General features: G+C 44.2%; 1 protein-coding gene across 35 annotated transcripts in view; it reads right to left on the bottom strand.

The window, feature by feature from the left end:
• Positions 1-12,426, bottom strand: part of ANK2 (ankyrin 2) — a 958,369-nt gene that overhangs the window by 42,251 nt on the left and 903,692 nt on the right. For all 35 annotated transcript variants that reach the window (XM_033955859.1, XM_033955893.1, XM_033955875.1 and 32 more), the window contains one exon: positions 6,395-6,656. In XM_033955859.1, coding sequence (XP_033811750.1) covers positions 6,395-6,656 — 262 coding nt within the window. The remainder of the gene's footprint in view (positions 1-6,394; positions 6,657-12,426) is intronic.

Genomic DNA, 12,426 nt, shown 5'->3' with positions numbered 1-12,426 from the left:
TGTGCTAAACCCTATCAACATGCCCCTAGCCTGAGTTTGAGTAAGGTAGGTGAGATACCGCAGATCACCGCTCAGAGACTCCTGCACGTGTGCTAGGTATGCTTAATAAAGGCATCAATGACACGCGCCTATCACCTGCGTCTACATCTGCATCACTTTTTTTTTTGGGGGGGGGGGGGGCGGGGGAGCATATCATCTGACTCTCAATGCCCCAGATGGCCTTCTCGGCAGCCATATCAATGCTCCTCCTCAGGTCACAGCTCCACTCCTAGATATCATAGCACAACCAGACGACCTGCTAGATTTCCCCCTCGTCGCTCTCACTCACCGTTCCAGGTCTATGGGGCATTATTATGAGGACTATGATTCTGATTTGTCTCTTCATGTTTCTAGCAGCTCCGAGTACGATGGTGATTTCTCTGATGGCAGTCTTCCAGCTTCGGCTTCTCTGCCTGACCAGAGTTTGCCCCTCTGCCAGTCTGTCCTTCTCCAAGTTTATCAGACAAATGGGGTAGGATCTCCCAAATAAAATACAGTCTGAAATGGAATATACTGCGGGATTCAAGAGGCACTCAACTACAAGGACTTACCCAAGCACTGCCGGAAGGTTCCTCTCCACAACCTCATGAAGGAGGCCTTGTTCAAGAACTGGGAATTAGAGAATGACACGGGGAGCGATCCCCGCAGCGAACCGCTGCATGGCTGCGGTTTGGCTGCGGGTTATGGTGACCTCATTAGCAAATCGCCGCAGACGCGGGGACAAATCCTTTCACCGCCCGCAAAAACGGTGAATAGATTTGTCCCCGCAGGCCAATGTCCCCCCTTCTAGGAACCGCTATTTACCTGTGTTTCACCGTGCTCCTCATTTGTCAGATCAACCCTTCCTGCCAATAGAACCCGCCCCCCCCCCCGACGATCGCCCTCAGCCCTTCATGCCGACAGAACCAGCCCTCCCCAACGATCGCGGCAGGAGGGTACCCATCCCCTCCTGCCTACCCCAACAGCCCCCCTATGATCACTGGTAGGAGGGTGCCCAACCCCTCCTGCCGGACCCTCCCCCAACAAACCCTGCCATCCCGAAACACCACCCTTAGTCTTACTTTCCAAGTTGGACCGGACAGCTCCTCGCTCGTCTGGCCAGCAGGCCTGCCTCCGTCCAAATGAGGCGGGCCCGCCCCTCCCCTCCCCTGCCTAACCCACAGGATCCTAGGGCCTGATTGGCCCAAGCACCTAAGGTCCCTCCTATAGCGGGAGTGGCTTTAGGTGCCTAGACCAATCAGGCCCTAGGATCCTGTGGGTTGGGCAGGGTAGGGGCGGGCCCGCCTCATTTGGACGGAGGCAAGCCTGCTGGCCATACGTGTGAGGAGCCGTCCGGTCCAACTTGGAAAGTAAGACTAAGGGGGTTCCGGGGTGGGAGGGTTCGTTGGGGGGGGTCCAGCAGGAGGGGTTGGGTACCCTCCTGCCGGCGATCTTAGGGGAGGCCATTGGGAGGACCGGCAGGAGGGGTTGGGTACCCTTCTGCTGCGATTGTCGGGAGGGCCGTTGGGGGGGGTCTACAGGAGGGGTTGGGTGCCCTCCTGCCGTGATCGCTGGGGGGAGGGGAGACTTGCAGCCGTAGCCGCGGTCACTATGCTAATCACGGCAGGGAGATCTTTGCCGCGATTAGGTACAGCGGCCGCGTCTACTTACCATGTAGGCTAACATTGTAAGCATTTAAAGTACATGTCGTGTTTGTTTTTGCATTGCTAGCCCCAGGGGTGGTGGAAGATTAGTGATTGAAAAACTGTATGAAAAATAACTATTTTAAATTTAGTGATCAAAATGTGTCAGTTTTGAGAATTTATATTAATTAATTTTTTCTCTGCGTGTTTTGTTTTTGTATAGTTATTAACTAATATTTAACTAAGTTTTAAAGTTTTAAAGAATGTTTCCTTTATACGTAAATAAAGAAAAGTATATAAAATCGTACCCGTTTGAGGCTTTTATGTATGCAGCGGTGACGGGGCGGTGAATGGGGTTGCAGTGGCGGTGACGGGGCGGTGAATGGGGTGGCAGTGGCGGTGACGGGGCGGTGAAGGGAATGGCGGTGACGGGGCGGTGAAGGGAATGGCGGTGACGGGGCGGTGCAGAGGATGGTGAGACGGGGACGGGGCGGTGACGGGGACCAATTTTTTCACCGTGTCATTCTCTACTGGGAATTCCACCCCCCCCTCCTCCCCTTAGTGTACCAGTGCATCCAGAGAGGTTGGATTCTTTTTACAAGCTACAATCTGCCCCAGGGTTTGACAAACCACAGACGCCACACCAGTCACTAGTAGTGGAATCCTTCTTAAAGAAAGTGCACCGCTCCAGAATCTATGCTAGCGCTCCCCCAGGCAGCGAAGGCAGTATGCTAGATAGGTTTGGTTGCAGGGTCTTCCAGGACTCCATGCTTATGAGCAAAATATTAAATCACACCTTCTTTATGTCCTTTTACATGAAGTCCCTTGTCCAGAGGATGTCCACTTATGACAAGTATATCCGCTCTAAACATCTCTCAGCTTATCAGCATTTTAAGCATGACCTCCTGGAAACCAGAAAAGATGTAGCCCACTCTATATATGATGCCTTTGATGTAGTCTCTCAATAGGGTTACCGGATTTTCCCAAAGAAAATCCGGACCCCTGGCCATGCCCACAGACCCACCCCTTTCCACCCCATTCCACCTGTCACATCCTATTCCACTCTCTAGCCTCCCCCACCCATACAGCATCCGCACATGCACAGATGCGACAGAATGACGTCACACGCATGTACATGATGTCACCGCATTGCGTCCGCGCATGCGCGGATACCCCTTCCCAACGTGATTTTGAGGGAAGTTTTTCAAAACCCGTTTTCAAAGTGCCGGGTTTTGAAAAGCCGCCCAGACCCCCAGACATGTCCTCGAAAAGGAGGACATGCCCGGAGAAATCTGGATGTCTGGTAACCCTATTCTCACATCTCAGCGGTATATATCGTTATGCGCAGGCAGGCTTGGCAGATTGAAGAAATGGACTGGGGGGCATTGTAGGAGAGGGGTTATGATGGGGTTCATCGTGGGAAATTAAGGTGCAATAAAAGCCCAATTTTTACTACATCTTAATAATTATTTCCCACAGTGTGCACTAATTTGCAAATCTAAAAAACAAAATCTTTCTTTGAAGGAAGATTGCGGTACTCCACTGCTTTACAGCTCTTATTTTATTTATATATGCTATTCAATAAGCTTTGATTGTTTTGTGGACTCCTGAAGAAGGCTTTTGCCAAAACACGACCTGTGTTGGATCCCATTTCTGCAATTTTCGATAAAGAGCTGCTTTTCATATCTCATTTTCGTTTGCCTGGTGTTTTCCACTACATTTTGTACTGTTGGCTGCTGTTTGTGAAGTGTTTTTGGTTTTCTTTGTGGGCAGCCTAATATGAGGCAGGGCAACAGGTGTCACAACAGGAGGGAGGGGGTATGCCTCACCTCAAAATTGCCTTGCCACCCCAAACAAAATCAATGAGGCAAGTCTCACCCCCCAGTTCTTGTGGATGTGGCTCCTGTGCTAATTCCTCTGCCAATGCTGCTTTCTACAATGTGCAGCAGTGCCAAAAAAGCAAAGAGAAGCTTGGGGGGTCTTCTGTCTTGTCTGCATTGCTGCAAGATCTGATAGAGCTATTGCTGATCCTGGTACTGCCCATCAAAAACATGAATTGACTTCAGAAGAGGGCGGGACCTGAACTGGCAGAGTATATAACAGTACAGACAAGCGAAAAGGTCCCACGGCTTCTCTTTGCTTTTTTGCCACTGCTGCACATTGCAGAAAGCAGCAGTGGCAGAAGAATCATTTGAGGAAAGAGAGATGCGATTCTGATTGGGGCCAGGAGAGAAAGAGTTTAAATGCTAAATCGAGGAGAGGGAGAAAAAAAGATATGCATGCACATGGATTGGGGGGAAAGGGGATGCTGGAGGGCCAGGCAGTAGGTGAGATAATGAATTAGGATAGGGGGAAAAAAGTGACATTATTATGGAAGGAGAAAGAAAAAAGATTGGAAAGGATGGAGGTGGAGATTGTGGATACAGTTGGGGAGGGAAGAAATAGGGGCACAAGGGGTGATGCTTGACCCTGTGTGGAGTAGAAAGAAAGAGGGAGGGAAGAAGATGGGAAGCAAGATGCTGAACATAGGAAGGAGGGGTAGGGGGATAAGGGGAAGATACTGGATGGCGGGGTAGAGAAAGAGAAGATTCATGGCAAAACTTGGAAGGGAAGAGAGAAAGAAAGAGAGAGAGGAGATGTTGGGAAAGATGGAGGAAAGGGAATAAGCTTTCTCAGGGGGAGAAGGGTAGATGGTACTTATGGGGAGGATATAATGACTGAAGGGAGATGGTAAATTGGGATGGGGGGACGAGAAGGGGTACTGGAATATGATGGAGAAGAGATAAGAGATATTGAATTAAAAAGGGACATAGGGTTATAGGGTCACAGATGGGGGATACTGGACATAGGGGGTTGTAGAGTGATACAAAATACTGGACATGGGGGAAGTAGGAAGACAGAAGGGACACGCTGAACTCGAGGGAAATAGAGAGAATGCTGGATACGGAACAGGGAAAAAGGGGAGATACTGATAGAGGGAGAGAGAAATGGAGATGCTGGATGGGGGTGGGTGGGTATAAAATGATTAGGAAATTCTAGATGGAGGTGGAAAGAGAGAGAGAGTTGAAGTATTGGATGGAAGGAGACAGAGAAGATGACAGGCAGAGGAGGGAAAGCAGAAAGGGTGTACAGAGGGGAAGAGAGGAGACACTGGAATGAGGGGGAGAGAGAGGATTATAGCATAAAAATCTGAAGACGCATAGGATGAGGAACAGGAGGGCTTGGGTGAGAAAGCTGGGAAGCTGCAATTAGATGTAGTAAACAAAGGAAGATTGAAGACTGGATAGTAAGAATAAAAGAAATCTCAGCAGACAGGTAGAAAAATAAATAGAAAAAGGTAAAAAAAAAAAAAAAAAGAACAACAAAATCAGAAGTGGATATTGTAGAGGATGTGAAGAAGACTGAAAGAGAGAGAAGTGGTGCAGATGGACTGGAGACCCTGTAAAGAAAATTAAGAAAAGACAGAGGAAAGCAGAAACAGGAGATTATGACTAACTTGAATGAAATGGCCAGACAACAAAGGAAGAATAAATGAATTTCCCTCCCTTTTATTCAGTCGTATTAAGCTTGTTTATCACCAGCCTTGGCAGTATTAGCTCCAACATTCATAGGGATTCTGTGAGCTATAAAGCTAATACCGCCATGGCTGGTAATAAAAATGAAAGTGATGTTTTGGGGAGTTTTTCTATCTTCATTATTTATTAAGATTCTTCCCCTGAAAAAAAGTTTTTTTCCTATTTTAGCACTTCTGGTCACTTTAAAAGGACTTAATGATGTATGAGGCGATTCTCATTTGGACTGAGGTTCTGGTGCTAGTCACCTATGAGAAATAGCCTGAGCCTATACACCGTACGTTACCTATTTACTGATGTCCTTTATTGACTTGTGTTATTATTTATTTATTTATTATTTATTTTGACAATTCATTTAGGTGACCAGTTGTCAGTTTTTCATACACTTCCTTCAGGGGTAAAGGACCACTTAGCTAATTTTTATTCATTTTTGTATTGGACAGTATTGGCTATTCTAGTCCCTTCGGGTTGCAGATCCTTTTTGCTGTTTTGGTAATAAAAAAGCCTAATACGGCTTCATAAAAAAAGGGGGGGGGGATATTTATTTAACTATGTGAATGGAAACTGACAATTTTACAATAGGAATTTACCTCTGCTTTCTTTATATTTTGTAATTTGAATATTTTTATGTGGTCAGTTGTTTGGGGAAAGGTCCTAGATCCATTGGTAGAGACTGTGATATGTGTTACAGATTTGGAGGTTCAGGGTATATACTGAGGTTCTCAGAGCTGCCCAGTTACCTGGTACCAATAAGGAAATTTTAGACCATTTCTGACAACCTTATAGCGATGCATTATGAGTCCTGCAGCATGGATTTCAACAGGCAGAATCAGAGGTTATAAATCCCATGCTGCTATGGGATGTAAGTTCAATAATAATTTATTATTTCTATAGTGCTACAAGGCGCATGCAGCACTGTACATTGTACATGTAGATATCCTGAAAACCAACAGTACCTGACTGTATCTCACCTAGAGCTACAACTGAAAAACAAAGGCGTGACTTTTCATGAAATGCACTTTGAAATTGATGTTTTTATTTTTGTGACTTGCCTTTCCTTTCTTTGTATGATAAGGCAGGAGATCAAGGACTGACTAAAGAAAGAAAGAAACAAATGTGAAAGGAAAAAATGTTAGGAATTTTTCATAGTTTGAAACTTACCGACTTTCCTGTCTTCCAGCTGGTGAGCTTTCTGACATAGTTCGTGGTTTCCCTGAGTGTTGCACTTCTACCTTCTCCCTTTGTACTTGTCGAAGGAAGTCTGTTCTGGGCACATTCTCTGGTAAAGTAGTGTAACTGACTGATATGTCCTCCTCAGAGACAACAGGAGGGTGATCAGGTGTCTCATAGTCCTTAGACTCCAGGCATACCCCATCAGTCCTATGTCTTGAGATATTCAATTCCTCTGCAAGTGCAGAAAATCCTACAGATGAAGAAAAATACCTTAGTAACACTTCATGTTTACACACATGCGACACCACAGACAACAATCTTTTGGTATATCCATTTGTACTTGCTCACAGTCCTGCCACAGATATTACCAGATCTCTAATCTTCTTCTCTTGTCCTGCCACTTTCTATTTATTCCACATATGCAAGAATTCTGTCACTGTTTTGTCTCATGTTACCTATACTAGTCTGTCTCTGTATGTATTTAGAAAGTCATTACGGTAATATAAAAATGCAAGGAAACAAGAATAAACCAATATTCCAATCAAAAATATAGCAGTTCTGTAACATTTTAAGAACATCATGTGTCCACAATGTTACTAAATATGGATTACGGTCTCAGTCCCACAATGCACTCACAAATGCGTCACCCCATTTACACTCCAATCCCTCCCTAGCATGTTCCCAGTCGTTTGATCATCTCCCTGTATCTCAAAACCCACATTCCTCCTCCATTTCCCACTCCACCCCCACCGCCAAATTTTCAGCATGTCTACAAAATAATCTATTCAACAGTGTCAAATAGGTCCTAACCCAGGGGTGCCCAAAAGGTCAATTGCGATTAACCAGCAGATGGCAAAGGCAACGCGAGTTGATCGCGGAGCCCGGGATGGGCTCCGCGATCAACTCGCGTTGCCTTTGCCATCTGTTCTCCCTGCTTCCCTGATGCCAGGCCAGGCGTGTAAAAACACCGGAACTTTTCCAGCACATGACACTGCTCCACACAGTGCCGCGTCAGCACATCCACCTGTCTTTTGTGGGCAATATTCGAACGATGTTCAAACAGCCGAGTCTTCAAACTCCGCGTTGTGTGTCCTATGTAACACAACCCACATGGACAAACTATAGCATAAACAAAGTCCACAGTTTCACAGGTGGCAGCACACTTCATTGTCCATGCTGATCGTCCTGGGATACATATCTGAATGCCTTCATTCATCAAAGTGCAAGCTGTACATTGACTGCAGCAAAATAAGCCCATCCTCCCCTCCTCAGTCCTTGACCACACATCTGATGGGCATAGAAGGTCCTTAAGATATTTGTTCCGAGAGAACGCAATTTTGCATTCTAAGGTTTGACAGTTCGCTTTAGTTTGTAACATTGGCCATAAATTCTATATCTTCCTACCTAAGCTTTGAGATACAGTAGAGAACCACAGAACACATGCGATAGAACCTCCATCAACTTTTCTAGGCTTATATTGCAACAATTGGTCTCGAGAACTGAACCTAGACCATTTGAAGGCTTTTGAAATTACAGTGTTTGGATAGCCCTGCTCTACATATTTAGCTGTTAAATCTTTCGCTTGATTGACATACTCTGCCGTGGAATGACAGACTCGCCTATAACGGAAAAACTGAGAAACTGGAAATTGTTTTTGAAGGTACTTAGGTGCATGCTTGTATATTGTAACAACGTGTTCCGATCAGAGGGCTTCGTAAATATAGTTGTCAAAAATATACTCTCAGTCTGAAAGATTTTTGCATCCAAGAATGTTATCTCCTGTGTACTGCTTGATGAATGAAGGAGATCAGATATGTATCTCAGGACAATCAGCATGGATGATGAAGTGTGCTGCCACCTTTGAAACTGTGGGTGTTGTTTACATTATTGTTTGTCCGTGTGGGATGTGCTACATAGGACACACAGCACGGAGTTTGAAGACTCGGCTGTTTGAACATCATTCGAATATTGCCCACAAAAGACAGGTGGATGTGCTGACACGGCACTGTGTGAAGCAGTGTCATGTGCTGGAAGAGTTCCGGTGTTTTGTGTTGGATCACACACCCGTGACGCAACGGAGTGGTGATGTGAAAACTAAACTCTACCAGAGTGAGCAACGGTTCATTTTATTTTGGACACTATCTGGCCTAAAGGATTGAATCAAAGGATTGAATGGTGTGCGTTTTATTAGAGTTTATTTCCTGTTTGGGGTTTTTTTCTTTGAGTGGAAATGGATCTATCCGGAAGTGATGTCAGGCGGACCATGGCTTTAAATCCAGGCATCAGTGTGGAGCCTTCAGTGCACGGAGCTGAAGGGAGTGAGAACATTGGATATTTCCCTGATGTAGCCACTAGGTGGCAAAACAAGAGCCTTGTTGGAATAACTGCTTTTCTTCACTACAGCGTTGTGGATTAGCTGAGATGCGATTTCAACATGAACAACTGTGGACCCAATTGCAACGGTCTGTGAGCAAGGATACCAGCTAGTGAAGATAAGTGAAGCATTTTTTTCCTGTTCTTTTTGCTGTTCTTCTTTTGTTTTCCTGTGCACATGGTTAACCCATTTTGAAAATAGCATTTTGTACTTTGTGGAGTTTTTTGCCTATGAGACAGAATTTGACTGGCTTATAACCCGCTGGGTTGCCATCTGATATTGAAAGCATTTTTTAATGCAGTTGAGGCTTTTTCTCCACTATTAGTAAATGTGCTTCAGTGGGTGGCTTCACAACTAGGCTAATAACATTGAGAATATTTTTGAGATTTAAATGAATATCATATCTCCCCTCTCCCGCCTTTCTTCCAAAGTATACAGATTGATATCTTTAAGTCTGTCCCCATATGCCTTTATTACGAAGACAACACACCATTTTAGTAGCCTTCCTCTGGACCGACCCCATCCTTTTTATATCTTTTTGAAGGTGCGTCCTCCAGAATTGTAGACATTATTCTAAATGAGGTCTCACCAGAGTCTTATACAGAGGCATCAATACTTTCTTTTTCCTACTGACCATACCTCTCCCTATGCAACCTAGCTTTTGCCATCACCTTTTCAACCTGTTTGGCCACCTTGAGATCATCACATACAATCACACCCAAGTCCCGCTCTTCCGTCGTGCACATAAGCTCTTCACTCCCTAATCTGTACCGTTGCTTCGGGTTTTTGCACTCCCTAATCTGTACCGTTCCCTCCGGTTTTTGCAGCCCAAATGCATGACCTTGCATTTCTTAGCATTAAATTTTAGCTGCCAAATTTCAGACCATTCTTCAAGCTTCACCAGGTCTTTATTCATGTTATTCACACCATCTGGTATGTCTACTCTATTACAGATTTTGGTATCATCCACAAAGAGGCAAATCTTACCCGACAACCCTTCACCAATATTATTTATAAAAATATTAAACAGAACAGGCCCAAAAACAGAACCTTGAGGCATACCACTGGTAACATCTCTTTCCTCAGAGTGATCTCCATTGATCACTACCCTTTACCGCCTTCCACTCAACCAGTTCCTCATCCAGCCCATCACTTTGGGATCCATCCCAAGGGCACTCTGTGGAACACTATCAAAAGCTTTGCTAAAATCTAAATACACCACATCTAGTGCACATCCTTTATCCAATTCTCTGGTCACCCAGTCAAAGAAATTGATCAGATATGTCTGACAAGACCTACCTCTAGTGAATACATGTTGCCTCTGGTCCTGTAATCCACAGGATTCTAGCAACTTGACCATTCTCTTTTTTAAAAGTGTTTCCATTAATTTGCTTACCACAGAAGTCAGACTTACTGGTCTGTAATTCCCTACTTCTTCCTTACTTCCACTTTTGTGGAGAGGGACCACATCTGCCCTTCTATAGTTCTCCACTCCCAACTCTAGAGACTCGTTGAAAAGGTCAGTCAGCGGAGCTACCAGAACTTCCCTAAGTTCCTTCAGCACCCTCAAATGTTTCTTCAGCACCCATCACTTTGCCTACCTTTATTTTAGCTAGCTCCTCACAAACACAACCCTCTGAAAATCAATCAGGGTCTATTACTCCTCCATCCATATTCATATTTGTCTTCTGCGGTCCCACTCCCGGCGCTTCAGCCGTGAACACAGAACAAAAACATTTGTTAAGTAATTCAGCCTTTTCTTTATTAGCTTCGCCTTTGAGAGGGTTAGACAATGGCTAAATTCCAACATGCTAGCCTTAAACATACAGAAAACAAAAACTCTACTCTTTCCATGGAAGAAGGGAATAAACTTGAGTGCCTCTTTTACTCTGGATAATATTCACTTGGATCTTGTAATTTCATTAAAAATACTTGGAGTCATCATTGACGATAAACTTTCCTACCACAATCACGTAAGTAGTATTGTTAAATCCTGCTTCTATAGGCTGCGAATGATTTGCTCAATTTCCAAGTTTCTGGAGCCAAAATCGTTAAATATATTAATCCATTCTTTAATCATTGCAAAACTTGACTATTGTAATTCTTTATTAATAAGTATCACACAAAAAGAAAAAAAGCGCCTTCAGATAATTCAGAATACTGCCATTAAACTCATCCACAATGGTAAAAAATATGATCATGTAACACCTTTTCTGGATAAATCTCATTGGCTTCCAAGTAACCATTTTATCACCTTCAAAATTTTACTTTTAGTATTCAAAACCCTCTCGACTAATGAACCTCAATTTATTGATAAATTACTCATCCCTTATAGCATTTCGCGTTCTCTCTGGTCTACTAATCAAAAGCTTATAGTAGTCCCCTCTTTGAAAGTTATTGGGACACGACGACAAGATATATTTTCAGTGATGGCACCGCAGCTTTGGAACACCATGCCACAGCATTTTAGAGTGGAAAATGATTTGAGTCGTTTTAAAAGTAATTTAAAAAGTTTTTTTTTTAAAGACGCTTTTAACCTTTAAGTCTTGTGAGTCCCGCAAGAGCTGACTTCGGCCATTCAGCAGGCAGTGCGGGAGCAGGCTGGATGCTGAAGAGATCACGGCTGCCCTGCACAGCAGGAGACCCGAGCCGCGCGCCAGTAAGGGGGCTTCCTAAAAAGGTACCAGGGTGGGGGGAAGGGGATGAATGTAAAAGGCAGGGGAGGTACCGGAAAATAAGCCGTGGCTAATACCATGGGGCGGCTTATCTTCTGTTTTTTAAACATAGGCTGCCCTTTTCTGCGGTCTATACATGGGTGCGACCTATGCAGAAGGGTGGCCTATATGCGGGGAAATACAGTATATCTCTGACTTTTAAGCATATGCATTTATACCACCCTGTTAAGTGCATATTTACCCACTTAGACAAGTATTCCATAAAGGAAACATATAAAAATGAAGGCAGATAGAGACCATTATGGCCTATCTAGTCTGCCTAACCCAGGGGTGTTCAACCTCGGCACTTGCCAGGTCAGGTTTCCCAAATGAATATTCATGAGATCTGTTTGCATACAGTGGAAGCAGTGCATGCAAATAGATCTCATGCAAATTAATTGGGGAAATCCTGAAAACCTGAATGGATTGTGGCCTTCGAGGACCGACGTTGGACACTCCTGGCCTAATCATGCAATCTACTATCTCTTATTCTCCCTTAGAGATGCAACATACTTCTCCCAAGCTTTCTTGAATTAAGATACATTTTTTTGTCTCCACCACCTCCACTCGGATGCCATTCCATGCGTTCACCACCCTTTTCATGAAAATAAAGTATTTTCTGAGGTTACTTATGAATCTATCCCCTTTCATCTTCATCCTATGCTCCTTTACTCCAGAGTTTTGTTTCAATTGAAAGAGACTCGCCTATTGTGCATTTATGCAATGTAGGTATTTAAACGTTTCTGTTATATGTCCCCTCTTCTGCCTTTATTCCAAAGTATATAGATTGAGATCTTTATGTCTGTCTTCATACACTTTATGATGAATATTACTGACTATTTTAGTAGCCTTTCTCTGGACTGACTCCATCCTGTTTAAATCTTTCTGAAAGTGTGGTCTCCAGAATTGTACACAATATTTTAAATGAGGTC

Source organism: Geotrypetes seraphini, chromosome 1, assembly GCF_902459505.1.
Source record: "Geotrypetes seraphini chromosome 1, aGeoSer1.1, whole genome shotgun sequence".
Classification (NCBI taxonomy): domain Eukaryota; kingdom Metazoa; phylum Chordata; class Amphibia; order Gymnophiona; family Dermophiidae; genus Geotrypetes; species Geotrypetes seraphini.
This window is presented reverse-complemented; position numbering and strand designations above follow the sequence as displayed.